The 27,899-nt window shown below is 36.6% G+C and overlaps 2 protein-coding genes across 5 annotated transcripts in view; one reads left to right on the plus strand and one right to left on the minus strand.

Annotated features, from left to right (window-relative positions):
* LOC145678576 (uncharacterized) overlaps window positions 1-16,873 on the minus strand; it is a 152,967-nt gene extending 136,094 nt beyond the window's left edge. For both annotated transcript variants that reach the window (XM_081748887.1, XM_081748886.1), the window contains exon 1: window positions 16,508-16,873. In XM_081748887.1, the coding sequence (XP_081605013.1) occupies window positions 16,508-16,616 (109 nt within the window). In that variant the 5' untranslated portion in view covers window positions 16,617-16,873. The remainder of the gene's footprint in view (window positions 1-16,507) is intronic.
* Window positions 16,874-17,233: 360 nt separating this feature from the next.
* LOC145678577 (uncharacterized) overlaps window positions 17,234-27,899 on the plus strand; it is a 74,928-nt gene continuing 64,262 nt past the window's right edge. For all 3 annotated transcript variants that reach the window (XR_014130407.1, XM_081748888.1, XM_081748889.1), the window contains exons 1-2: window positions 17,234-17,466; window positions 24,051-24,379. Coding sequence is in view for 2 of the 3 variants with exons in the window: in XM_081748888.1 (XP_081605014.1) it covers window positions 17,392-17,466; window positions 24,051-24,379 (404 nt within the window). In the remaining variant the exon portion in view is untranslated. The remainder of the gene's footprint in view (window positions 17,467-24,050; window positions 24,380-27,899) is intronic.

Below are 27,899 nucleotides of genomic sequence, written 5' to 3' on the forward strand. Positions count from 1 at the left end.
CCAATCGCAGCTTTCCTTGCCTATGACTTGCCCAACATAATGCTATTTATCTTTCTTTACAATATACCGCACTATTACCCACGAACTGATTTTTAGACCCACGAAAATCAGCTGTTTATAGTAGCTTCATTTGTGACCTAAAATGACATGTGGTTTTCAGAAATTCACCAAAATTTGAATATAGGCTAGATAACAATAGAACCTATAGGAATCGGTAGATAATGGATGAAATTTTATCAGTAATACTGATTTTTGGTAGTTAAAGCTTTAAACCCGAGTTCCAAAGACACAATTTTCTGGTCGACAATCTTACAGATTTGTTATGGTTGAATTCAGAACACTCGAAACTACTACTTGCAATGTTCAAATAAGCCGTAAATTACTTTTCAGGACATGATTGAAACATTTTCCCAGTTTTGTTCAAAGAAGCCCCCATGTTCATAGAGGCCCCATTTGACGGTATTACACTTTTAGTCAAGAGCTAGGCGGATGACCAACTTCGGAATAAATGCCAAAAACCTATTACAAGGACCAATTTCGAATGGCATTTATTATTTTGAGTTTAAGTTCAACGTCCCTATCAGCATCGAGGCTATATGACAGTATCTCCAACATGGCACCAGAACCGATTATATTGTTTTTGTCTAAATTGTGATAAAGGTAGAAAATATGAGCCCTGTGGGGCTTTTAACCCCCTTTTCTCACTCAGCTATATTTTGTGATTAAGTAACACTGGAGATCTTATATGTGCAAGACTGGGGGACAGAGTTGGCTGGTTTAAACCTTGGTTCAAATTGTATTTCAATCTTTAACTGTGAATAACTTTGAAACTGAATTATATACAGGAAAATGTTCTGAAGTAATCGTTATTCACTGTTTTAAAATCTTTCCAACGAGTCTAAAACCATTGTTCTACCTTTAATAGAGCTAGCCAATTTAATGTAGAACTCGCAGTAACCGACTATCTTTAAAAATGAGCGCATCAAAATCATTTATGACGTTATAAACGGAAGTAAATGAAATTTGTATTGCAAGTAATAGTTGCAATATTCGGGATGACTTCTGTTAGTCTATATTTCTACTATAAATAAGTGTGAAACTTACAACTTATGGAACGTTCTTAAGAAGCAGATAAAAGTTATAATTTTTCTAAAACTTAATTTTTCAATACTGAAAAATATTTCTCTATTTAATGATTCAACTGATCCATATTGTTTTCTTTTGAAACAATTCCTTTTTAGAATAAATATTCAAAGAATAAATTATATTTTCGGTTCAATTCTTTCCGGAGGTGTTTTATGCAAGATACTAGCAGAACTGCTTTGATGTCTTCTGATGTATAGTTTATATCTTATGAAAAGATATATAATTGTCTTGTAAAACAAGATGTTTATGATTATAAATAGAAACAAGTTAACCTTCAGCCATGAAAATTTTCACACAACAAACAATAATTGTTAGACAGAAGAATAATTAATGAGCGCGGAACTGCTCATGTCAATGAAATATGGAACTGCCCATGTCACTGCTTTTAGTTCAAACTCTTCCGTGTCATCGTCCTCACCTAGAATGTGTGAACGGTTTTCACAGCCATGACCAACACAATAACCACACACTGTCGAACAATTTAAGCCAACTCGGCTTCGCAATTTCGTTTGCAACCAGACTTACAATTACAAGATATTTTTAGGTGCGTTTTTGTTTGGAATAGGTTTGTAATGACCGTCTATTAACATCCATCCCCAATCCGTTGGTGATAAATTCACGCGGTTCCACTGCTGAACCTGGTGATAAAGTCATTAGGAATGTTGCTTTGCTGCAGCTGATGTTGGTGGGAGTGAAGATAAGTCAAATGCTGACTTAACAGACTGTATTGCCAAAGCACTCATGTATTGACGGTACCTTGCTTTATCCAGGTTACCATTTATATCGAAGCCATGTAAATCTAGAAGAAAAGATTCCTCAGCATTCGCAATTTCTTCGTGAGTTACGTCTGATCTGTTAAATACACTTAAACGTTTTCTTAAAAGAGAGTTCTCTCTCAATTTCCTAAAAGCTATATTTTTTCCTCTTCTAAATGGCGTAGAAGTTGTATCATACCCAGTTGTGGCATGCAGAAAAAGAAATTAGAAAAAAACTTCTCCGAGGCCAGCCTGAAGTTTCCTACTGCCAAACTTTGTGAGATCTGTCTCTTTATCCTGGTATGAGCATCCAAACTTCGAAATCTACATCAGCATATGCAGCCAAAAGAACTAACAAATCAGTGTCTTCTACTAAAAGAACTGAAGATACTGCTGTTCTTGCTACGGCAACTGATGTTGAAACTGCCAAGAAGTCTGCGTTGGCGGAAGCTTGAAGTACCTTAATATCCGCTGATTGAAGATATCTTGTTAAAAGTTCTATAAATCTTCTCTTGTTGGATACGTTTGCCAAAAACAACTCTTAGGATACAATCGATGGTTTGAAATCGACGATTATTGTCTCTTGCTGATTCTTTACACCTTCGCTTCTCGTACTCTTCATCTTTCGTGCTTGGACCTGAGTAGCCATCACAAACGACATTAACTCTGTATCCGCAGTGTTGCTGAATATATTTAACATACTGACAGAAGTTGGCCGCGCGCATCCACGTTACACGATGCAATAGAAAACCTCCATCGATTGTATATACGGGATCCGCTGGTAATACGTTCTTGGAAGGAGCAAGTTCTTCCAAAACAGCGATCAATGCTGATTTCTTGCCTTTTCGCATTGAAACACCATCAAAAAGAGCAGGTAGTCTTGCGGCAAACCCCTACCTCAGGTATTAGGCCAACTCTTCATCGCTACTCACGACACATAGAATACGATGAAAAAGTTTGTTAGGGTTAACTTCAACATCTCTTTAAATTTTATAGTTTTCGCTACACTTGTAAGCGATAGAACCTTGTCTCTTCGCTTCAGATGAACGTCACGAAAGCGTTGATCCACAATTGATTTAATCTCAGCTACACCTCGATCTTGAGCTCAATCACAATTCACACTTTCATCGTCCACCAAGAGAGTAGATATGGAAACCAAAATATTTGAGGGGTTTTTAAAAGGATTGTGCGAGAGCAGCCAGGTCATCATCATCTGAAGATCCTTATTGTCCCTGGCTTTCCGAGATTCTCTTAGTTCCACGTGTTGTTCGGACGTTGTATGAAAACATCGGTGAAGATTTCGACGGCGTCTATAACAGACACAGCGCGCATCCACATTTTCGGTCATTTCTCGACCATGTGTTAATCCACTTGCTGTCTTTATCTTACGCATTAACATTTGTTCGATTGTCATATCCGTCCATATTCCTGACCAAAATTTTTCTGTTGTTCTAATTGTGGAATAGCCATGCTTCACGAATTTGTCAAATTCCTCAGGACTCATGGTTGTTTCTAGTTTCAGCATTTGTTGCACATATGTGTGGGCAGACTTTGCATAATTGAAATGGCCTGCAGCATGCAAGAAAGGGATCATACATTGAACGCTACAAAGGGGAAGGTTCCAATCACCTGAACGTTCTGCTCTAATAAAGAGACGCAAAATAGTAACCGTTTCGAAGTATTGCGCTCATAGTTTTCCGGTTCGATTTGAGACAGATACATTGTATATTGTTTCGTGTAACATATTCTGAATCTCCAGTAGACATTGAGACGTGTTTATATTCAGTAATGTAACTAAAGGCTTGGTGGCCCTCCCGCAGACACCGTGGAGCGTGGCCCCTTCTCTACATCCCACTTCACGATTTGGGGCCTCCTGGTTGCTTGAGGCCCCCCTGCAATGCGGGGTCTGCGGGGCCCTTATTTACGCCCCTGCTTATATTTTCCTGTAACAATGTACCTCGAAGTACATCTAAGTGCAAGCTTTTCAGTCTATTAATAAGATCTTCATTTACATACATTTCATTTAGTAACGTTGTTGCAACCGAAACCTGAGTCAGAAAATGCGCACGAATAGCTCGAGCATATGCATACCCAGTCATCATGTGGGCTACTGTGTTCTTTGCGTAGATGGTCTCCCATATCTCTTCCAAACCGCTAGCAGCCATAGTGTTTCCAACAGCACCGAGAAAAGACATAAATAGGTGAAAACACCAAGGCGCACATTCACGCACAAGAGAGGACTGTCTTTTTCTGCTGCTAGAACCATGTCCATGGTTTTAGCATATAGTGGCTGATCAAATGTCACTACACAGGATTTTTGATTCACTTTCATGCATTGCTCCACTGCATTCAGGAGCCAAGTGTAAATTGTACTTGGGTTTCCTGGGGCAAGATTCACAAAAGGTAGAGGCAAAACGACTGATGTTTCGTACGTATTCCTTCGGCCTTGCTTTGGTCATAGCGTCCATATATCCATTCCAACTAGGGCTTGACGTTTCTTACATCATGCACTCCAACATCCAGCATAGATCTAGTCGAGTATTTTTTTACATTTTCTGATTCTGGGAGAGCTGTGCTGATATCTGCCACCTGAAGTCGTTGGTAAGTCATTACCGTACAAAAGTCTAACGATTCCAATTAGGAATCTGCAGGATAATTTGGAATCTACTTTTTTCTTTTTCTATTCGTAAGTAATAGAACCTCTATTAATTAGATTTTATGCCACCAAACGTTAATAATAATTTGAGCTGTAGCGTCATCTACTGATCAACTAATATAGCGTAATAGGAAATTGTGGTATGCGATCATGCTAGCTCAACGTAACACTGATTAGCTGTGTTAATTTTAGAGACAGAACAATGGTTTTGGGCTCGTTGGAAAGATCTTGAAACAGCGAATAACGATTACTTCAGAACATTTTCCCGTATATAATTCCATTTCAAAGTTATTCACAGTTAAAGATTAAAATACAAATTGAAAATATACATTTCCTTTCACTTTAAGGCGCCATATTTAAAGACAACAATAGTGTATGACAAGAACTCGTTATAAATAATTATTATAAATCTAAGTGAAATGAAGCAAGAACGAAGTTTCTACCTTGAAATATCGAGAAGATACGACGTTTTAAAATTTAAGGGATAAATTCTGTCATCCGCGATCTCGATGACGTCATATCTTGGTTTTCCCAGTTGGGATTTTTTAGGACTTTGAGTGTGTTATTCAGAACAATGTCAACATCTCTACCAACTTTCAGCTTATTATAAAATCTCAGGTCAAAACCTAAATGCACTGGACTAATAGAGCAAATTATTTGAACAAAAAAAAAAAAAAAAAAAAAAAAAAAGGGTTTAAAGAAACTTTTTTTTTTTAAATAAATAAAACCATGGTTATTGCCAACCCTGCTGAGGGAGATACTAAATATCAGCCCGTTTCTCAAGAATCGATTCATTGAATATCATCAAAGTTAAAATTTGCCCTCATTTATGCAAACTCAGATAATTTGGTAATAGTATACATGAGAACCCCCTGATCTGCGTTTCTTCTGTGTTCTATTACCACTTCTACAAGAAATACCATAATTTTTTTACGTAGTGCGGTAATAGTTAAGAACAGCTACTTCTCATCTCCCGTGCACGAGGATACATCTTACTGTTGCAAGTAGTAGGCCCCGGCGTATATTGAGCCGAGTCAGCAAAAATTTTCTCGATTCTGATTGGCTGAGAGAGGTCACGTGACGTTAGGCCCCGCCCACGCGGGAAATTCAAATTTTCAGGTCACGTGGTATGACGTCATGAGTCACCCTGTGGGGAAATCCCTCACCGGGATTTTTGAAAATTGTTCCCTTTTACGGGTAAGATGAGTGTTTATGATTGGTTGACAGATATCACGTGATCTTATACCCTGGGATATTTGAAATTCGTTCCCTTTTATGGGTAACATGAATGCTTTGGTACCACGCTGATGATTGGCTGACAGAGGTCACGTGATCTTAGGCTCTGGGATTTAAAAAAAAAATTCGTTCCCTTTTACGGGTAAGATGAGTGCTTTGGTACCTTGATTCTGATTGGATGATAGAGATCACGTGATTTTAGGTCCTAGGATTTTTGAAATTAGGGTGTCCTTTCTGATGTATACTTTGGTATCTCGATTCTGATTGGTTGATAGAGGTCACATGATTTTAGACCCGCCACACAGTGAACAGATTACATGGGAAAACCCCTCACTTATTTGTTTCCTTTTACAGGTAAGATGCGTGTTTTGGTACCTCAATTTTGATTGGTGGATAGAAGTCACATGATCTTACCCCCCCCCCAGTTCATGAGGGAAATACAGAGCGATATGACAGCGATCCATCCTAGACCGGGATTTTTTTTTTTTAATGGTTATGCGTAAAGTTCCCATGAAGGGTTCAACCTCATCCTTAAATAACCCTTTTTTGGTATCATGATATTGTACTGAAGTTTACATTAAATATTATCGTTCTCTTTGACAGATAAGATGATTACCAGCTTTTTTACCTTGATGGAGATCCTGTCCTTGAATTAGTAGCCTATGTCTCTGGAAGTAACAATGGTGAAAGAGGGGTGTCGCTTGTAGATTTCTTATAACACATTGTTGTGAGTTTAAGCGATTTTTTAAACGCTCAGTAAGCGCTTCAATTATGGAAACAGTGTTGCCAGATTTTTCTTACCTAAACTGCTCCGATTCTTTTCGAAACGGTTCCGCAGAGTACAAGAAATTTTAAACTAAAAATTTTTTCGAACTAAAAAATTTCAAAACTAAAAAAAATTTTAAACAAAAATTTTCAAACAAAAAATTTTCGAACTAAAAATTTTGAAACAAAAAAAAAAGTTTCAAACAAAAAATTTTCGAACCCAAAAAAATTTCGAACTAAAAAAAATTGAAACAAAATTTTGTCGAACTAAAACATTTTTTAAAAACAAAAGTTTCGAACTAAAGATGTAAATCACATCTAAAAATTTTCAAATCAAACTTTTTATCGAACTAAACTTTTAAAATTTTCGAACTAGAAATTGAAACCAGGTTTAAGAAAAAATCCTAAGAAATGTTTCTCCAGGAATCGAACTCAGGTCTTTCAAACCAAAGATGTGTATGCTAACCGCTTAAATGAATTCGGTTTTAATCGATCTTGGTGGGTTTCGAACCATGGTCCTTGAAAAGGATACACATATACTTTAAGAAAATAAATCTGACAGTGTAACACTTCTCAAATCAAACTTTTTATCGAACTAAACTTTTAAAATTTTCGAACTAGAAATTGAAACAAGTTTTAGAAAAATCCTAAGAAATGTTTCTCCAGGAATCGAACTCAGGTCTTTCAAACCAAAGATGTGTATCCTAACCGCTTAGCTATGAATGAATTCGGTTTTAATCGTGCTTGGTGGGTTTCGAACCATGGTTCTTGAAAAGGATACACATATACTTTAAGAAAATAAATCTGACAGTGTAACGCTTCCGTTCGTGGATTAAAATAAAATGCTGATAGACTTCTTTGTGTGACGACATAGAAGTACATATGATTGAAAAAATGCAAACGTCAGCGAATCGCATTACTTTAGTTTTACTACGAACGTGTCAGCATGATTCATGGAAAAAAAAGCAAACATTGACATTCTCGTATGGAATATGAGGAAAATGAAATGTCGTCACAGTTACGACAAGTAGTGACATGATCCTGACAGAAAGCATTTGGGATCAGAACTGTGATACTAGATGTTGTAACTATTGAGAAACGTGAATGACGTCACGATCGATTGTTACACATCGTTTTGGTTCGTGATTCATGACAAAAGCAGCGAGCGTTTTGATTGGTTCGTTGTGATGTCATTTTATAAATTTCCTCGTTTCTGATTGGCTGACGGTGACATCGTTTTCACAACGACCTAAATAAAAATCTAAATTTCATTTTTCAAAGCCTACATCGCTCTCAACTGTGAAGTGAAGAAGATCTGCTTTTTTAGAAGTGTCTTCATTTAAGCTTTACTGCACCGACTTTTTGTTCATTGAATTTGAGGTAAGTTCAGTGAGATTTTATTTGTCACCCAAGATTCGAAAATCATTTTTATTTTATATTTGTGGGGGTGGATCACTCATACACTGTTTTACTTTTAGTACGAAATATTTAGACTATGAAGAAATTAGTGGAATGGGAAAGTGGGAGTACGAATCAGGATCCCCACACATTAGAAGTAAGCACGATAAATGATATGTTTAGCGACCCTTCAGCGAGCGCCCGTCGGGAATTGAACCATGGCCAGAAAATGTGTGCGCTTAGTTTTGAAAAGAATACATTACAAAATTTCAGAAACTATGCCTGAGAATAATATGGTTCGATTCCCTTTGAAAGCATTAGCGGCCCCTTCAGCTTAACGTGATATTCGAGCAACCGCCCGGGATTGAACCTGGGCCAGAGGCGTGTACGTCAATCATTTAGCTTAGTTTTGAAAAGAATGTATGATAACGCATGAGAATATTAAATTTCAGAAAAGGCTTGACAACGCTCCGACGTGGGAAAGCAAACCCCACCGAGGATTGAACCAGGACCTTCCACGTTAGAAGCATGTACGCTAACCACTTAGCCACGAGTGCATGAATATGTGGTTAAAAGATTTACGCTATACAGATTTTGTTTTGACAATTACGTATGTATAACGTTAATGGTTGGTAAATCTCTTCAACTTGCAAACGCATCATTTAAAGGTCGTTGTGAGTAGAAAAAAAAATGCTTACGCGTATTTTATCACATCTCAGTACTGTTGAAACATTCATTCACGCATTCTTTTTTTATCACTATAGAATGGCAGGTCAGTTACATGCTGATGTAATGGTTTCGAGTTTGACAGCAATAAAACACACATTTCAGTAACATAATTATTTTAAAAAAACTTTGATTTTTAGTACACGTGCTTTCATAATGAGATTCTGAACGTCACCGCCAGGGGAATCAAACTCAGGACCTTTACATGAATTGCATAGTTAAGAATTTATCATGAATGTTATGATTTCCCGAACTAAGCGGTTAGCATACGCGCCTTTGGCGTGGGAGACCAGGGTTCGATTCCCGGCGGGAGCTCATGTGGTTCGGATTCCACGTTAATCAGTAGGTCCACGTCTCATATAGCCTCGCTACTGAAAGGGACGCTAAACTAAAAATAAAAAAAAATCAACTCAAATTCACGCTGCTCAATTCCTTTTTTCCCATTACATATTTGTTTTACCGTACCTGTTTGTTTGTTTTCATTTTTAATCATGGTCCAATCGGGTTTTACTGTTTGTAATGAAATCACTCGTCATTATAGACGATTTATGTACGTTTATGTATTATGAGGTGTGCACGTCAACCATTTAGCTTAGTTTTGAAAAGAATATATGATAACGCGTGAGAATATTAAATTACAGAAAAGGTTTGACATGCACCGACGTGGAAAGCAAACCCACCGAGGCTTGAACCAGGACCTTCCACGTCCGAACCATGTACGCTAACCGCTTAGTCACAATAATAAAAAAAAAAATACGCTATACAGATTTTGTTTCGACAATTACGTATGTGTATCGTTAATGCTTGATGAATCTCTTCAACTTGCAAACGCATCATTTAAAGGTCGTTGTGAGTGGGGGAAAAAAAATGCTTACGCGTGCTTTCTAACATCTCAGCACTGATGAAACATTCATTCATTTCATGCATTCTTTTTATCACTATAGAATGATAGGTCAGTTACATGCTGATGTAATGCTCTCGAGTTTGACAGCAATAAAACACGCATTTCAGTAACATAATTATTTATTTTTTAACTTTGATTTCTAGTACACGTGCTTTCATAATGAGATTCTGAACATCACCGCCAGGGAATCAAACTCAGGACCTTTACATGAATTGCTTAGTTAAGAATTTATCATCAATGTTATGATTTCCTGTTTATCAGGTGATTAAGATTTTTCTTTCTTCTTTTCTTTTGTAGTAAATTCACGCTGCACAATTCCTTTTTTCCCCACATTACATATTTGTTTTACCGTACCTGTTTGTTTGTTTTCTCCTTTTATTAACATGGCCGAATCGGGTTTTACTGTTCGCAATGAAATCACACGTCATTATAGACGATTTAACATTGAGGGCAGAATGCTCGAAATTCAATTCAACGCACCGCCCGTAGGAACCGATATCATACAGTATGTACATAACAGTTTCCAATCAATGCTAGACCATTTATTAGCCAATGTCAACGATGAGGCGATGGTTGGTTTATCAGTAATATCACCACGGAATACCAATAAACCATTTTGGGTGAGTTTTCGCCAAGCCCGAAACTTAACACTGGAAACGATGTGGGCCTCCTTTGAAAGAGTGTTACAAAGTAACAATGCGTTTCTCCTGCACGAGCCATTCACTGTTCATTTTCATCGTGTGGATATTCCACGTGGCTACGGCGGCGGTTTGCGGCAAGGAGTACTTCAAAATGAAGAATTGTTACGTTGCAAGCGAGGGATTGTACGAGTAAAAAATCAAGATTCAAGGTGTCTGGCGTTCGCCCTTGTTATTGCTATTGGCCTGAAAAAATACAAGAATGTAGATGTGAAACGACATAGACAATATCAAGACCAATCAAAATGTATTGTGGATGAAGAAGTCGATGCGTTATGTTCAAATGCAGGAGTGAATTTGGATCATGGTGCCAGTGTAAATGAAATTCGACAATTCCAGGCATACCTCAAAGAATATAAAATTACTGTGTATACCAGTTTCACAGGTCATGATATCATGTACGAGGGGCCCAACGATGAAAATCGCACTCCCATAAATTTGATTTGTTTGGCTGGCCATTTTGATATCATTCAATCTTTAACTGCTTGTTTTGCAACCAATTTCTACTGTGAAGCGTGCCATAAAAAGTATAGTAAACGTAATGAACATGTGAAAAATTGTCCTGTAACATGCTCCAAATGTCTACAGAGACCTCTATGCGACAAAAACCAAACGCTGATATTATGCAACGACTGCAATCGTCAATTTTACGGCGAAGAATGTTTTAACAATCATCGTAATATTGTATATCATCGTGGGGAACCTGTATGCAAAATGGTGCAGCAATGTACTAAATGCTACAGAGTATATTCTTTTGTACGAAGTGGACAACGACTTCATGATTGCAATGAGATCTTTTGCAATGTTTGTAAGAAGATTGTTCCAGGATCCCATCAATGTTTTATGCTTCCTGATCGACAATGTTTGAAACCTGGTGTTCCTTCACTCATGCACGCAAAGAAAGCCTTGTTGATATTCTATGATATAGAATCTATGCAGGACACGAATATTGGCGATAATACGTATGTACACGTTCCAAATTTATTGGTTGCACAACAAGTATGTTATGCATGTGTTGAAAACGCTAATATCCACCAGTCTTGCAGTACGTGTGGTCAGCGCCAGCATATTTTCCAAGGAGAGGATCCAATTTATAATTTTCTCCAGTACTTGCGGGAACGTCGTCCCAATATAAATACGATTTTCTGCCTCGCGCACAACGCGAAGGGATACGATGGACATTTTATCCTAAAGACCATGGTAGAACAATGCCAATGGAGACCTGACGTCATATTAAATGGGACCAAGATACTGAGTTTAACGTTGAATAATCTGACGTTCATTGACTCGTTGAACTTCCTACCTATGGCATTAAGTAAATTGTCAAAAGCGTTCAATTTACCCGCAACCAAAGGCTACTTCCCGCATTTCTTCAACACCAAGGAGAATCAATCGTATATTGGACCACTTCCAGAAACAAAGTATTATGGTGCAGATGAAATGACCGTCGAAGACAGGAACAAGTTCATGCATTGGTACAACGATCATCGTAATGACACGTTTGATTTTCAGAAAGAAATTCTCAAGTATTGTATTCAAGATGTCAATGTACTGCGACAAGCATGCGTTTCGTTTATGACGTCATTTGAAACAGAAACCAAAGTGAATCCCTTCTTGGAGACGATCACGATTGCCAGTGCTTCCAATCTAGTATTTCGCCGGAATTTCCTTAAACCCAACACCATAGGAATTCTACCGGCACATGGCTATCGATGGAGAAGTACCCAATCGATCGCTGCAATGCAATGGCTGGCCTACATTGAAAAAACCGAAGAAAAACAAATCTTACATGCGGCCCGACAAAAAGAAGTGTTTATTGCGGGATTCCATGTTGATGGTTACTACCAAGATCCTGAGACGTTAGAGGAGCACGTCTACGAGCATGCCGGTTGCTTTTACCACGGGTGTAAAGTATGTTTTACTACAGGCCGTAATCAGCCCATCTATGGCAATCCAGAAGACACCATGGAATTCCGTTATGAACGAACGCAACGCAAAAATGCAAGACTGCGTGAATTGGGGTACATTGTACATGAAATGTGGGAGTGCGAATTTAATCAGTTCTTAAAACAAAATCCTGCAATGGCGACGTATCTGAAAAATCACCCGTACATGAACCGCAGACCATTAAATCCAAGAGATAGCTTTTTTGGAGGAAGGACCAATTGCGTGAAATTGTACCACCAAGTCGATGAAAAAGCAGGAGAAGTAATAAAATATTTCGATATTGTCTCGCTTTATCCTTACATCAATAAGTGTGCTAAATACCCTGTAGGGCATCCACGAATTTATCTACAGGGTGATGAAAATATACCACCAATAAATAAAGTCAATGGTCTAATCAAAATGACGATATTACCAAGTCGCCATCTTTATCATGGTCTCCTGCCTTACCGATGTAACAAGAAACTACTCTTTCCACTGTGTGCTGCGTGTGCCGAAGAAATGAACCCAGACCCTACAGCAACGTGTACACACAACGACCAGGAGCGATGCCTCACTGGAACATGGGTATCATATGAAATCCAGAAAGCAGTAGAATTAGGATATCAACCAGTGGAAATTTTTGAAATTTGGGATTATGACATTGAACAATATGATCCCATCACGAAAACAGGTGGCTTGTTCACGGAATATATCAATACATTTTTAAAATCAAAAATGGAAGCGTCTGGCTGGCCCAGTTCCTGTGTCACCGAAGAAGACAAATCAAAATTCATACAAACCGTCCTGGAGCGTGAAGGTATTGCATTGGATCGGTCCAAAATTGAAAATAATCCTACACGAAGAAGTTTATCTAAGCTTTGTCTTAATGCTCTTTGGGGAAAACTTTCGCAAAGATCAAACTTTAGCCAGACCACAATTATTGATCGGCCGGAAGAATTTTATGAAAAACTCACTTCCCCCGACATTAAACTCCATCAAATTGTACCCATCAATGATACGATGTTGTATGCGTTCTGGGAGTACAATGAACATGTGCCTGTTCAAAACCGAAACACCAATGTCGTGTTAGGTGCATTTACAACATGTCAGGCACGTCTGGAACTGTACAAGTACCTGGAAATGTTGCAGGAACGTGTTTTATATTTCGACACGGATTCTGTAATATTTACGGAGAAGCCCGGGGAGCCAACCATTGAACCTTCAACGTACTTGGGATGCTTATCGAATGAGATGGAGTCTTATGGACCACGAGCATACATCAAGACATTTGTCAGTGGAGGACCAAAAAATTACAGCCTAGAAATATACAATCCGGATACCAACGTCACCAGCTACATATGCAAAATTAGAGGATTTACATTAAATTACAATGCAGGACAACAATTAAATTTCAATACGCTAAAAGAAATGATTACAAATCAATGCCGTGGACAAGTCACCATCACTATCACCCATAAGATATGCAGGACCAAAGACCATACCATCGTCACACGCAAAGAAGAAAAAATGTACAGCATCCAGTACACAAAACGTCGATTTAAAGAATTCAATTCCTATGATACGGTTCCGTACGGGTACGTTAAAAAACAGAAGATGGAACTGGAAAAAGAAGATGATGAAGAAGAAAAAACTGTAAATACCCAATAAGGCCGCCATTTCTTTTTTCCTTTTCTTCTTTCCCTTCCTTAACCGCAAAGCAGCAACACCAAGAAGAAAATGAAGTACCCACAAGAGTTCATAAACCATCACCAACACCATCAGTGGAAGAAATGCAGTCATCTCGTACCGAAGGAGGAACCTTGACCATAAAGCTGCAACACCAAGAAAAAATGCAGTACCCAGAAGAGTTCATAAACATCCATCGGTGAAAAAATGCAGTGATCCTGTACCCGAGGAGGAAGATGAGCCTAAACAGATCCATCATTTACGAGTAAGTTTTATTTCTCTCTTATCAATATTGACTCATTTTTATTGTTTCAGAAAAAAAGAAATTCTTAAAGTAATCCGTCGTTTCTTCTTTTTCTTTACAGGATACGTCTACAACATTCGAAGATGATGACGCGTCCAACATATTCATTAATTAGATCCTGTATTTATTATGTTAATAAACATGTATAGGAAGACCACATACCTTTCGTTAAATACAACAAGTTGAAAAAAAAATGTGTTTTATTATTTCTTGAAACCCTGAACACTTGTTTTCAAATCATGATAATCTTGAAAATTTAAGGTGGAAAATATATCCAAGATTTGGTTTACACGATTTTGTTCGAAAAAATAATTAAAGATTTTTTAGTGTCCAAAATTTGGTTTTTAATTTAGTTCGAAAAATTTTTAATTTGAAAATGTTCAAATGTGGTTTACATCTTTAGTTCGAAACTTGTTTTTAAAATTGGTTCGAAATTTTTTTAAAATTTTTAGTTCGAAAAATTTTGATTTGAAAATTTAGTTCGAAAGTTTTTAGTTTAAAATATTTTTCGAAAAATTTTAATTTTTAGTTCGAATATTTTTTTGGGTTCGAAAATTTTTTGTTCGAAAATTTTTTGATTTGAAAATTTAGTTCGAAAGTTTTTAGTTTAAATTTTTTAGTTCGAATTTTTTTTGAAATTTTTGTTTCAAATTTTTTTAGTTCGAAAATTTTTGTTTAAAATTTTTTTAGTTTTGAAATTTTTTAGTTCGAAAAAATTTTTAGTTTAAAATTTCTTGTACTCTGCGGAACCGTTTCGAAAAGAATCGGAGCAGTTTAGGTAAGAAAAATCTGGCAACACTGTTTCCATAATTGAAGCGCTTACTGAGCGTTTAAAAAATCGCTTAAACTCACAACAATGTGTTATAAGAAATCTACAAGCGACACCCCTCTTTCACCATTGTTACTTCCAGAGACATAGGCTACTAATTCAAGGACAGGATCTCCATCAAGGTAAAAAAGCTGGTAATCATCTTATCTGTCAAAGAGAACGATAATATTTAATGTAAACTTCAGTACAATATCATGATACCAAAAAAGGGTTATTTAAGGATGAGGTTGAACCCTTCATGGGAACTTTACGCATAACCATTAAAAAAAAAAATCCCGGTCTAGGATGGATCGCTGTCATATCGCTCTGTATTTCCCTCATGAACTGGGGGGGGGGGGTAAGATCATGTGACTTCTATCCACCAATCAAAATTGAGGTACCAAAACACGCATCTTACCTGTAAAAGGAAACAAATAAGTGAGGGGTTTTCCCATGTAATCTGTTCACTGTGTGGCGGGTCTAAAATCATGTGACCTCTATCAACCAATCAGAATCGAGATACCAAAGTATACATCAGAAAGGACACCCTAATTTCAAAAATCCTAGGACCTAAAATCACGTGATCTCTATCATCCAATCAGAATCAAGGTACCAAAGCACTCATCTTACCCGTAAAAGGGAACGAATTTTTTTTTTAAATCCCAGAGCCTAAGATCACGTGACCTCTGTCAGCCAATCATCAGCGTGGTACCAAAGCATTCATGTTACCCATAAAAGGGAACGAATTTCAAATATCCCAGGGTATAAGATCACGTGATATCTGTCAACCAATCATAAACACTCATCTTACCCGTAAAAGGGAACAATTTTCAAAAATCCCGGTGAGGGATTTCCCCACAGGGTGACTCATGACGTCATACCACGTGACCTGAAAATTTGAATTTCCCGCGTGGGCGGGGCCTAACGTCACGTGACCTCTCTCAGCCAATCAGAATCGAGAAAATTTTTGCTGACTCGGCTCAATATACGCCGGGGCCTACTACTGTTGCACTACCTAAACACCCTAAGTACAAGGGCAAGAACTCAGTCTATTACCTACTTTTTAACATCCTAGATAGTCAATGAATAATTCCTGAAAGTATGGCGTTTCTCGTCCTTCCCTAAATGGGAAGTACGGCTCCTTAACTATAACCCAGTCTTAGATAAAGTACAAGGGCACTACACATGCAGATATAAAGTACAGGTACGTCAGTCGATAAGTAAATAAAAGTCGCTTTGTTACCCCCTTTGTAAGTTCGTACATACTCAATGAATAATCCCTTCATGTATACTATATCCCTAGGGAACCTTCCCTTTTAGGGGACAAGAAGGAAATTAGTGAAAGGACTATAATTTTTCAAGCATTACTTCGAAAGTTCTGCCAAGCTGCACGTGTTTTTCTATGCATAATACTGAATTCTACCTGTAAATTTTGCAAAATGTAGTGTGCTTAAACATGGTTAAAACCGATTATTATCAATTTCCATCTAATATATTACCTGCTCGTAATTTTTCATGAGATGATAAGTCTACTCTTTCTCTCCTTACTATTTTGGAGTTGCTGGATACGTCGTTTCCAAGCAAGGACAAAAGCTGTTCCCATTCCATAATGAATCTTCTGAATTAATTGTTACAGAGCAGCCAAAAGTCCACCACTCATCACTATATTTCTAGCTTTGTGTACCAAATAACATTATTTTAATAACTCACATGCTTACATTAAGCACGTCAGGCACGTATGTAAACAAATTTAAAACGAAACTACCGGCGGTAAAGGTGAAAACTTCTAGTGTTGCTTTCCGGATATGCTTGAGTAAAGACACATATTTCAGTAAAGCATAAAGCCCCAAGTTGTCAAAAGATGATATGGGAAATCTTCTTTTAGCGTCCAAGTCAAGTTTTGGCATACCAAATAAAGTAACTGTTGAAAAATTATAACGTGCAGTTTTATTATACGGATCCATAGTGTAAGTAAAGACTTGGCCAAAATTTTCTGTACATTTTACAATCTATGGATGCGTATAGTAAAACTGAACCGTATTTACAACACTCTGCTTTATTTCGCGTCTTGTAATCATCTCTAAAGATTTATCTCGTTCATCTTTGTCTTTCGAAGTTACCGATTGTAATTGACGGGAGAGAGAGATTTTCGCTGAGGCAAAAAGTTAGCGAAGAGAATATTTAGGTATTTAGACATAAAAAAATCTTCACCTGGTAACACTTAATTTGCGAACATGGCGGCGGGAGGATGTAAATGTATTGGCTGTGTCAGAAAAATTTATAGTGCTAGTTTGCTTCTTATTGATTTTTCTAAGTATACCTGCATATAGTATTATTATACTACTTATGTCCATTTCGTCATGAGCACATCCAAAGATTTAAAATGATAGTTTACGTCATAAGTGGTATGGTTGCAATTTGGTCCCTTGTGCAATGTTTATATGCCAAAGGAATAGAGGTTAGTTCTTAAGTAATCTATATTGCAAATAACAGTGGAAATATGCTATTGTTGATGAGTCGTACAGATTGAGAATGTTAGATTTAAAACATTGACTAATTCAATTTTTGTTTACAAAAACTAGAGAGTTGTTGCTGTTTTATGAGATGTATTTAAAAAAAAAGTTAAATTGAAAAAGAATATTTTTCATCACATTCTTGCTTTAAACAATTCATTGATACATTCTACCAGTAGCGTAGCCAGGATGTGTTTTTTTTGGGGGGGGATGCTGTTATAGGTACATATAGAGAAATTACAAACAAAAAATATATAAACATAAAAATATATTTAAAAAAATTACAAACATCAAAGTACCAAAGTATTGTCGGACTTCTTTGGGGGAGGGCGGCCCCTCTACCCTCTTCCCTACGCCACTGCATCCTACATGTTTATTTTCTTCATGTATACCCAAATAGTTGCGTACAGATCGATGATATGCATGCAAGCCGACACGTCAAAAAAAAAAAAACATGCGAAAAATTTGCGCTAATCTGTGCCAAGTGGTTGCTACAAGTAACATTTTCGGTTCAGGTGAGGGTGAGCCTGGTGGACCGCACAGAGGTGCATCCGCAGGGAGCAGGTGTGGAGAGTGTGGGTGTGCGCATAAACGATTTTTCTTAGTAACTACAGCCACTGCTTATATTAGAAGACTTAAATTAGCTTAGGGTAAAGTGGTAGTTCAGTTAGGTTAGGAGTCATTCTATTTCAAGTCAACCAATGATGAAAATTCATGGTCTCAGATTTTGATAATATTTTGTACATTGAAGACGTTTGAGAATAGCTATTTCCCAAAATAAAACTTTTCCAACCCTTATTGTTAATTAGTAATTAATTACGCAATTAGCTTCAAGGTCATGACTCAAAAACAGCTTATTTTGCGTTTTATTGTTTATTTCAATAACCATAAGGGCTATTAAGCTAAAAATTTGCATCTGCATGTAATTTTGCCTGTAGAATTCAAATCTGCAATCAAAACTAGTGAATATTATTTAGCTGTAGCAGCATTTATAATCCGAAGTTCAGGCCCGGGAATGAGCATGTGGTGAAAGTTGTATGTGTGTGAAATTTTAGCACAAGATTAAGAAATACCTATATTTCGTGAGAACCAAATTTGGTTTTGGGTATTTGAACCAAAGGGCTAAATAAACCTTCTAATATGTGCGAGTTTACAAAAGACAACTTCGAACCAATTATGTTAAATGCACAACAGTTTTGTAAATGGGCTATGGACAATATCACATCAATTAGATATTTTTTTTTGTGTCAACTGAAATGTTGAGCAGCATCGCACGATTCACAGGTTCATTCCTGTTAAAACAATACCTGAAACAAGAAATGATCATGCTTTCATTCCTGACAGTGAAATAAGTTTAAAACTTGGACTAATTTACTCTACACGAATGGAACGCTTACCTGGAGTGTGGGTAGATAATACAAGCAGGAGACATCAGAAGTAGAAGTCTTGGATCCACGAAGATTTGTAGCGTGTGTCTGTGTCTGCATGGTGGATTGGGATGGTGCTGGAATATTCTGAGGAATATCAGGACACAAAGTTCTTACATGCCGCATGGTCCGCTTCTACTTTTCATTGGCCTGGAACCGATGATATCGTATGGGTGCTAGCCGATCACATTCTTATTGACGCAACAGATCACATTTGTATCATAGCTAGTCGAGAATCACATAGTGTATCACGTGAGACTGTTAATAAAATTAACCAGTTATTCAAGACTTTCAGTAAACATTAATACATTGTACAATGCTGATGGTTAGTAGATAAATGAGCTGTTGTGTTTTGCTATAATTGTAGGCTGCTGTGTAGAATACTTGTAATGAAAATTATACAGTATCAAAAGCCTATATCATTACTTCAGAAGCTCGTTATGAGGTAAAACATACATTCTAATTTTTGAGGGGCCTTAGGTTCGAATACCCAAAACAAAATTTGGTTCACATGAAATATAGGGATTTCTTAACTTTGTGCTAAAATTTCATACATGTACAACTTTCACACATGCTCATTTCGGAGCCTAAACTTGTGACCATAAATGATGCTATAACTCTACACCTATACAATATTCATTAGTTTTATTGCAGACTTGAAATCTACAGTTAAAATTACATGCAGATGCAAATTTTTTGCTTCATAGCTATTATAGTTATTGAAATAAACAATAAAATGCAAAATCAGACGTTTTTGAATCGTCACCTTGAAGCTGATTGCGTAATTAATTACTAATTAACTATGAGGGTTGAAAAAGTTTTATGTTGGGAAATAACTATTCACAAACATGTCTTTCAATGTACAAAAAATTTTCAAAATCTGAAATATGAATTTTTCATCATTGGTTGATTTGAAATAAAATGACTGTTAGTTTAGATTACAGTGAATTATTTAAGTTGTTTCAGTTAAGTTTAGTCTTAGACCTACTCTGCGGCACTTCTCCGAGCGCTCACCTCTGGCACATGAAGTCTCTGTTCGTTCTCAGCTCCCACCAAATGGGCTTTATGATGAACATATATCGTGTGCGTGGATTTTCTCGGGTTCTCCCGTTTCTGTCCACTTTCGTCATTCCGATCTCATTATAGCCTTCCTTAGCCTCGATACATAATTGAGGGACGGTTAAACTAATAAAGAAAGGAGTATCCTAATGTATTTTCGCAGTGTATGAAGGTATAACATACAGAAACAACTTTCGTACCAGAAACAAATTATCTGTTGTAAATATTATTAAGTACTCAGAATTATCAACAGTAACGCTACTTATAAAACACAGTTTTTACCAAGAAATTGAACGGACATTTGACCAACTCCCATAATACGATTTGAAAAGTCTGTTAGGGTATTTCAGTGTGAAGGTAGGAAGAGAGGATATTTTCAAACTGATTGTAGGGAATGAAAGTCTGCGTTAGACTCGTGAACTTTGCAACTTCCAAAAACCTTATCATGAAGAGCACAAAATTCCCGCATCATGACGATTATAAATACACCTCGACCTCATCAAATGGAAAAACACAATCAAATTGATCACGTTTTTGTAGATAGAAGAAGCCAATCTAGCATCACGTTTTTGTAGATAGAAGAAGCCAATCTAGCATATTTGATGTTGATGATTGAGGAGCTAACTGTGACACTGGTCACTACCTGGTGACAGTGATAATAAGAGAGAGAGGTTATCGCTGAATAAAGAAAGTATTCAACATCTAAAAACGGAGAGGTTTAATTTAAAGAGATCAGAGGAGAGACAGGCTAGAGAAGAATACCAGATTGAAGTGTCGGATAAGTTTTCGGGTTTAGAAGGGTTTTCGGGTTTTCGGAGTGCACTAGTGTTGAGGTTACTTAGGTTGATATTACGGATGGCATTAAAATTTCAGCAAAAGGAAATTGGAGCACGCAGAATACCTAGGAACAAACCATGGTTCGGCCAGGCTAGGTATTTCCACTAGTAGACAAGAGAAAATCCGAAACGAAATAATGGCACAAATTTTCGTTGTTATCAAACGGGAAATTTCCTTTTTTTTTTTTTTAAGGAAAAAGAAACGTGATTTTTTTAAAAGCTAAAATTAATGAATTTCAAGATAATACTAAAAACTAAAACATTCGGAACTTGTATGCGGACATCAACGAATTTAAAAAAGGCTATCAACCCTGCGCTTATTTATATATTAAAGAAAGCCGATTGAAAAATTCTTACTGATATAGATAGTATCTTAAATAGATGGATATATTTCTGTGACGATTTGTTTAACGCGCAGCCAAAACTAATATTAATGGAAAAAGGGAAATATATTCTAGCAGTATATTCACAGCAGAACAATATATTCTAGAGCCTAAGCGAACAGAAGTTGCAGTCGCTGTAAAGAAATTAAAGAAACACAAATCTCCGTGTGTAGACGAAATTCCGGCTGAGTTAGTTTTACTTTGATAGGAATTGCGAAATAAGATGCATAAACTCATTCTGCTCATCTGGAACAAGGAGGCGCTGTCAAGAATGGAAAGAGTCAATCATTTTTCCAATTCAAAAGAAAGCTGAAAATACTGATTGTAATAATTATTGAGGCATTTCTCTCCTGTCAACATTCTATAAAATCCTCTCAAACATTCTGTTAGTAGGATTGATCCCATACGCAGATGAAATTGTTGTAGATGGTTAATGGGTATTTGGGCGAAATCAAGCACGACCATATATTTACCATTCCACAAATACTCGGACAGAAATGGAAATACAATATCCCGGTTCATCAGTTATTTATTTACTTTAGAAAGGCCTTTGACTCGGTTAGGAGGGAAACATTGTACAACATTCTTACAGAATTTACAGTACCGAAAAAACTAATTAGATTAATTAAGATATGTGTAACTGAATCCCAAAGTAAAGTCTGAGTAAGAAATTCTTGTCGACAAACTTTCACGCCGAGAATGACCTGAAATAAGGAGATGCGCTGTCAATTATTATTCAACTTTGTTCTGGAAAAGTTGTTAGGAAAATCGACGATACCAACCACAACCTAGAGTTGAATAATATTCACCAGGTTATGGCGTGTGCTGATTATATAAATCTGATAGAGAATGATAGAACAACAGAAATAAATGCATACATCTTATCAAACGCTTGCAGGGACATGGGGTTAGAAGTAAATGCAGAAAAAAACTAAATACATGGAAGTTCGCCGTTCGTAATACTGCAAATTATGGATACGTTATAATATCAAATAATTCTTTCGATAAAGTGGATACCTTCAAATATTTAGGATCAGTATTAACAGACCAAAATCAAGCCCATAAAGAAATTAAGTGTCTATTATTATTATTCAGTTCCAAATCTTTTGTCGTCGCGAATTCTGTCGAGGAATTTGAAGCTTAAAATATATAAAATGATAATCATGCTTGTTTTGTTGTATGATTACGAAACATGGCTGCGTACTCTAAAGGAAGAACGCAGACTGAAAGTATTTGGGAATTGTGACATTCCATGTCAAATCAACAAGTCATCAGACTTGACCATCTTAGATTTTTGTAAAATTTGGTGCACAGCTTTATTACAGTGGGAGATGAAAAAAATCTCAAATATTACCCCTCTCCTCCTGAAAGTGTCCCTCCCATACAGGATGTTCAAAGATTTCAAAAAATGACATTTTTCCGTTACAATGATTATCAAAGATTGTCATAAAATGGTTAATATGTACACTAGAGACATGGAACAAACACTATTGAAAAGCTTAAAGATTGCTCTACAAATTGTACTATATTGAAAAACACCTGTGCAATAAAAAATAATACTTCAAAAATTCAAAGTAAAATTTGAATTTCACACTAGAGTCCAGTTGATTATAGAATTTAGAACAACTAGCTTTAAAAAGCATGTATCGATTTTAGAGTTACTGGCAAGTTTTGATTCACCCCCAGTTCATTGTTATTTTATTAGTTATAGTTCAATGCCACTGGATATTCTGTATTTTTAATTTTTACTTAACAATGTTATAATTAATTTGCGGAATAATAATAAGCAGTCACTTTTTCTAACGCAGTATGACATTTTAGTCAGTGTTACATATGAAAATGTTCGCATAGCTGTCACGTAAGAATTTGTTCTTGCATCTACATAAAGCGATTCAGAACGTGCAATATTGCGTTTACGAAGTCAGCGAAGCACATCAAATTTCCAATAAAGTAACTGTCACATGAAAGGATATAGCAACGCTACTGTTATCAACCTGCAGTTCTAAACACTTACGATGGTTGGGGATAATCGGAAACTGCAATAATAATAATAATAATAATAATAATAATAATAATACGGTAAATTGAAGTAATGATTTTTTACATATTCAAAGTCGGACCAAAAGTAAAGCGTTAGTAACGCGTTACTTTCGAAGTAGAGTTACGGTTACTTTTTTGAGGCAAGTAACGCGTTACATTTTAAGTGAAAGTAAAGTAACTTGTAACGCGTTACATTTTTACAAGTAACTTACCCAACACTGCTCACAACCTAGCGGTACCATTATAGAAACAATCTTAAGATGTTACTATCTACACACTTCTGTTACTAGAAATATAAGAATTCTATTAGGATTCCTAAGGCACATAAGAGATCGGTTTCTGGTAATTGATTGGGTGTTCGTAATTAATCGTTACCTTTACACATCGAAGGGAGGAGGGCACGATGACTCAGTGGTAGAGCGTTCACCTCTGGTTCATTGTGTCGATGGTTTGATTTCGGGCCAAGTAAGTTTGTACTGGGAATATAGTGTCTGTGGATTCTCTCGTTTCCTCCCTCATTCTCATTCCCCCAATTCTTCTATCGTCATTCTCTTGCCTTAATCATCCGTCTTCTTCTGTTTAAAGGGCATAATCGCAGGACGTTAAGCTAAAAGATTGCTTTTCAACACCAAGGCTGTGTGAATCTGAATCCATGAAATCCACAGAGGGTAGAGACAGTCTCCTGAATATTAACTTTTTACTCCTTAGTTTGTTTTTATGTATTTTAGTTTTTTGTTACGCCTTTATGGAAGTAGTTAATTTGAAATATTTGTTTTCTTTACAGAATTGTTTGGAAGGAATGAATGTTGGTAGTGTACAACGAAGGAGGATTCGAGAAGGTGTTTGGTTTCTTGGATTTTATGTTACGACTGCTGCATTGTGTGTGGAACTTCTTCGTGCGACGAATGTCAGTGGAACAATAGCCAATCTTGGAAATGCAATTCTTACAATCAATGAGGCAGTCATTGTCAACGAGCTCATCTTATATTTTGCCATTTTCTACTCTTTCCTCGTGTATAAGATATACCTTCAGTCTTGTAAATCCGGAATCGACTCTAAAGTGATGTCTTCAGTCCTATATTTAGTTTTCCTTGGATGCAGCTACTCTCTCAGGTAAAATGTAATGATTATTTTCAGAAGATGAGTGAAAACACCTAATGTATTTACAGTAAGGCGATGCAAATATATTAGTCAGGCATCCCGCTTTCAATGTCCTGATACAACGAATAAACAGTTCAGTCCTAACGCAAGACTACCATTTTCATGTTTTGTTGACTTTTATTTATCCGGCTGTAAAACTGCAGTAGAGGAAAGCAAATTGTACACCGTTTTAATCATAATTGAAAGGCGTTCAAACGCGAGCATCTGGTAGTTGGTTTTACGTATTAACAGAGAAAAGGTACTGAAATTTTCGTTCAAAAATTCTCATATAATTCATCATTACATTAGAAAATCTTAAAAAGTATCCTGGTTCATATGAATCATAATAACTAACGTTTCAGGTTAGTTACAGCCCCACGGAGGTAAGATTTTTATTTATTTATTTCACTTCAGCCTCCGTTATTTCAAGATTAATTCAGACACCCTCCCTTAACCCATTAGTGCCCAGAATTCCCCACTAGTATTTTGAAAAGTTTTCGTTCGCCAATTTGGTCCTAATGGTACTCTAAAATACATATTAGAATATTTTAAAAATGTTTTTCCTTGATTTTTAGATTGGCAACTTAAGTTGCCAACATGCACATATGTATTCAAAACACAGAACATTTTTTTAAAGATAAATGATGTGCTCAAAAGTGATATATCTTTCACATTTTCGTATAGAAAAGCCTGTCTGAAGAGAAATCAAAATGAGTTGAGGCCATAGTGGGACACTATTTAGTATTTCTTAGATCCTGCGCAGGGCGATGTTGTAACATCGAGGGGAAACGTACACCTAGAAAAAACACTGGTATCGCTGCCAACTGTATTCAGCATTCAGATTTGGGAACCTGCCTCGTCAATATTTTCCTCCTGCTCTACCACATTCGTATCTTGAAGACTTTATCAGAGGATGTTGTAACTTTTGATGCAAAATACCTATAATTTCTATAGCACACCAAAGCTTTTGATTTTACAATAATGTCATGGGTAACATCAATGTTTTCTGGGTCGGTATTATTGAAGGTGCACTGCAGCGAAGTTCATGAACAATGAACCTTTGACCTTTTAGAAATCTGCAACGCAAATTACAGTAGCTCACAGTAGCATTAGAAGTTGCACGTTTCCTCAGCAATTGACACATATCTAGTTGGATTTTTGAGTGATATCCTTGTAGTAGAGGTACCCAATAAAAGCTCGGTAATGCGCACCACAGAGCCAGTTAGGTTGCGAAGAGTTATCCGCTCTGTTCGACTCGGCTCAGATGAACCATCCTCTCGAGTCGGCTCGGTAGACGTGATATATGAGCGGTCTTTCTGAGCTTGGATCTGTGATGAACAAGCCGCGAGCCGATCAATTTAAACCAATTGCACAATTAGACTCGGCACGTTTCATTCAACGCATTCAAGTGGACCGAGTTTCGTTGAGATGTTAGATCGGTTGTCACTTTTATGAAAGTGACTGTATGTCCGGCTTAGTAGTCTTCTTGTATCTAATCTCTCTTGAAAGAAATCCTTGGTTCGGCTGTGAAGAGGATTGTTACAAAACAAAGTTCATGTAAATTTCCACTCGATAAATTTCTTGTAGCTATCTTGAAGAATTAATGGATTTACGCAGAGTTCAGTACTTTTATCAGTTCAGGTGAGTAGGGCCATGGTTTTTATTGGACATTTGAGAAACAAACACTAAAATGAACGATGTTGTTTTATTATTGAAAATAAAACTTCACAGCTTTTCTTTACAATACCTTGTTTCGCATCCATACAGCACCCCAGGATTTTCATTCGAAGAAAGATATTCAAGTGACAATTAACTCACATTTTGTTTACTGTTAATGCACTGCTGTTCTGTTGGAGATATCAGTAAAAGTGTTTAATGAGTATCAATTTGGGCAACAACGACACGCTGATGTTCTCTCATGCTTCACAGTGTAAGCGTGAAGATTCATGAATTATCGGAAATGAATTTTCTAAAAGGTAGTCCAAACTTTTGAATATATATAGGGTAATTTTGAATATGTCTAATATAGGCACATTAAAAGCAAAATGATGATATAGAAATGTAATTTGACAGAAACGTGAAATATTCTGTTGAGTAAGTTAGTTTGAAAATGTATCGCGTTACTTTGTCATCAACTTTTACCTTACATACAGTATATGACACAAGTTATACTAGGTAATAGTTGTTAATTACATAACTCATAGTCGGTTCGGAAGTAGCGGGCTATTTATAGCGAAGCTACAATAGGTAGCTAAAAATTTTGTAGCTCTAGATGTAGCGGCGCTACAAGACTGAACATGTAGCTTGTAGCTGTAGCTGAGCTACATATTTTTATAGTGTGTAGCGAATTTTGCACTAAAACTACAAATAAATCTTTTCCAGGAAGCAAAAATATTTTGTAACTCCAACATTTCCTCACAATTTTTAGTAAATTTTTATATGATGATAGGCAGAAAATATGATTCTTTTCTGATTTCTCTCTCCAATTATTTTGCAACAATATTACAAGAAAATTTTCTGAAATAAATTGCGTACTGACGATCGGTCAAAAGGATAGTAATGACTCTTAAAATAGACCTACAAGCCATTCTAGCAGCAAAAGCATATACATTTTTGGAGGGAGGGTGTAATATATATATATATATATATATATATATATATATATATATATATATATATATATATATATATATACTTTAAAAAGAGCAGACAGAATGCATACTTTACTGTGAAATGCAAATTGACATACAAAGCTTTTATGTAATATTTTAACCAAACTTTTAAGTTCAGTTACGCATGTAGATGCCGTGACATATATTATAATGCATGATGCCAATTAAACTGTATTTGTAACAAGAGCTTAAGTAACGAATATGTTTCTGGGAAACTAGCTAATAGTTGTAGCGAGCTACAATTTTTAACATGTAGCTGTAGAGCAGCTACTTTTAAAAGTAGTTTTCTGATTACTGCTCATACTAAAATAAAGTTGGCAAATGGTGAATATACTATATACTTGCCTTCTATGTGTGCCTCTCGGGTCTACTCTAGGCGATCTTGCTTTCCTCGATTTCAACAAGCCATAGAAGGAAATTTATCACCTTTCTCAGTTGGTTTTCTGTATGCTCAGAAAACTGTTCAAGTTAAGGATATTATTTAGAGTACTCGGGTCATAACCAAAGAAGGGGCAAGAAAACCATGGCCCTACTCACCTGAACCGATGAAAACTACTAAACACTGCTTCAATCAATTAATTCTTTACGATAGCTATTTAAAAACTTGATCGAGTTGGAAATAGTGGTGTCAACCGGTTCGGCTCGAGCTCTGAGCCACCAGCGCAGCTTGAACTCCGGCTCGGTTCAATTGAGCCAACAGTTCGAGTCGAGTCGGGTCGATTGGAATGAGCCATTGGCTCCGTTCGGCTCGGCTCAGGTGAGCCATCGGCTCGAGCCTGCTTGGTTGGGGTGAGCCATCAGCTCGGTTCGGCTCAGCTCAG

The sequence above is a fragment of the Thermobia domestica genome, chromosome 2, assembly GCF_964235325.1.
Source record: "Thermobia domestica chromosome 2, izTheDome1.hap1.1, whole genome shotgun sequence".
Lineage (NCBI taxonomy): Eukaryota > Metazoa > Arthropoda > Insecta > Zygentoma > Lepismatidae > Thermobia > Thermobia domestica.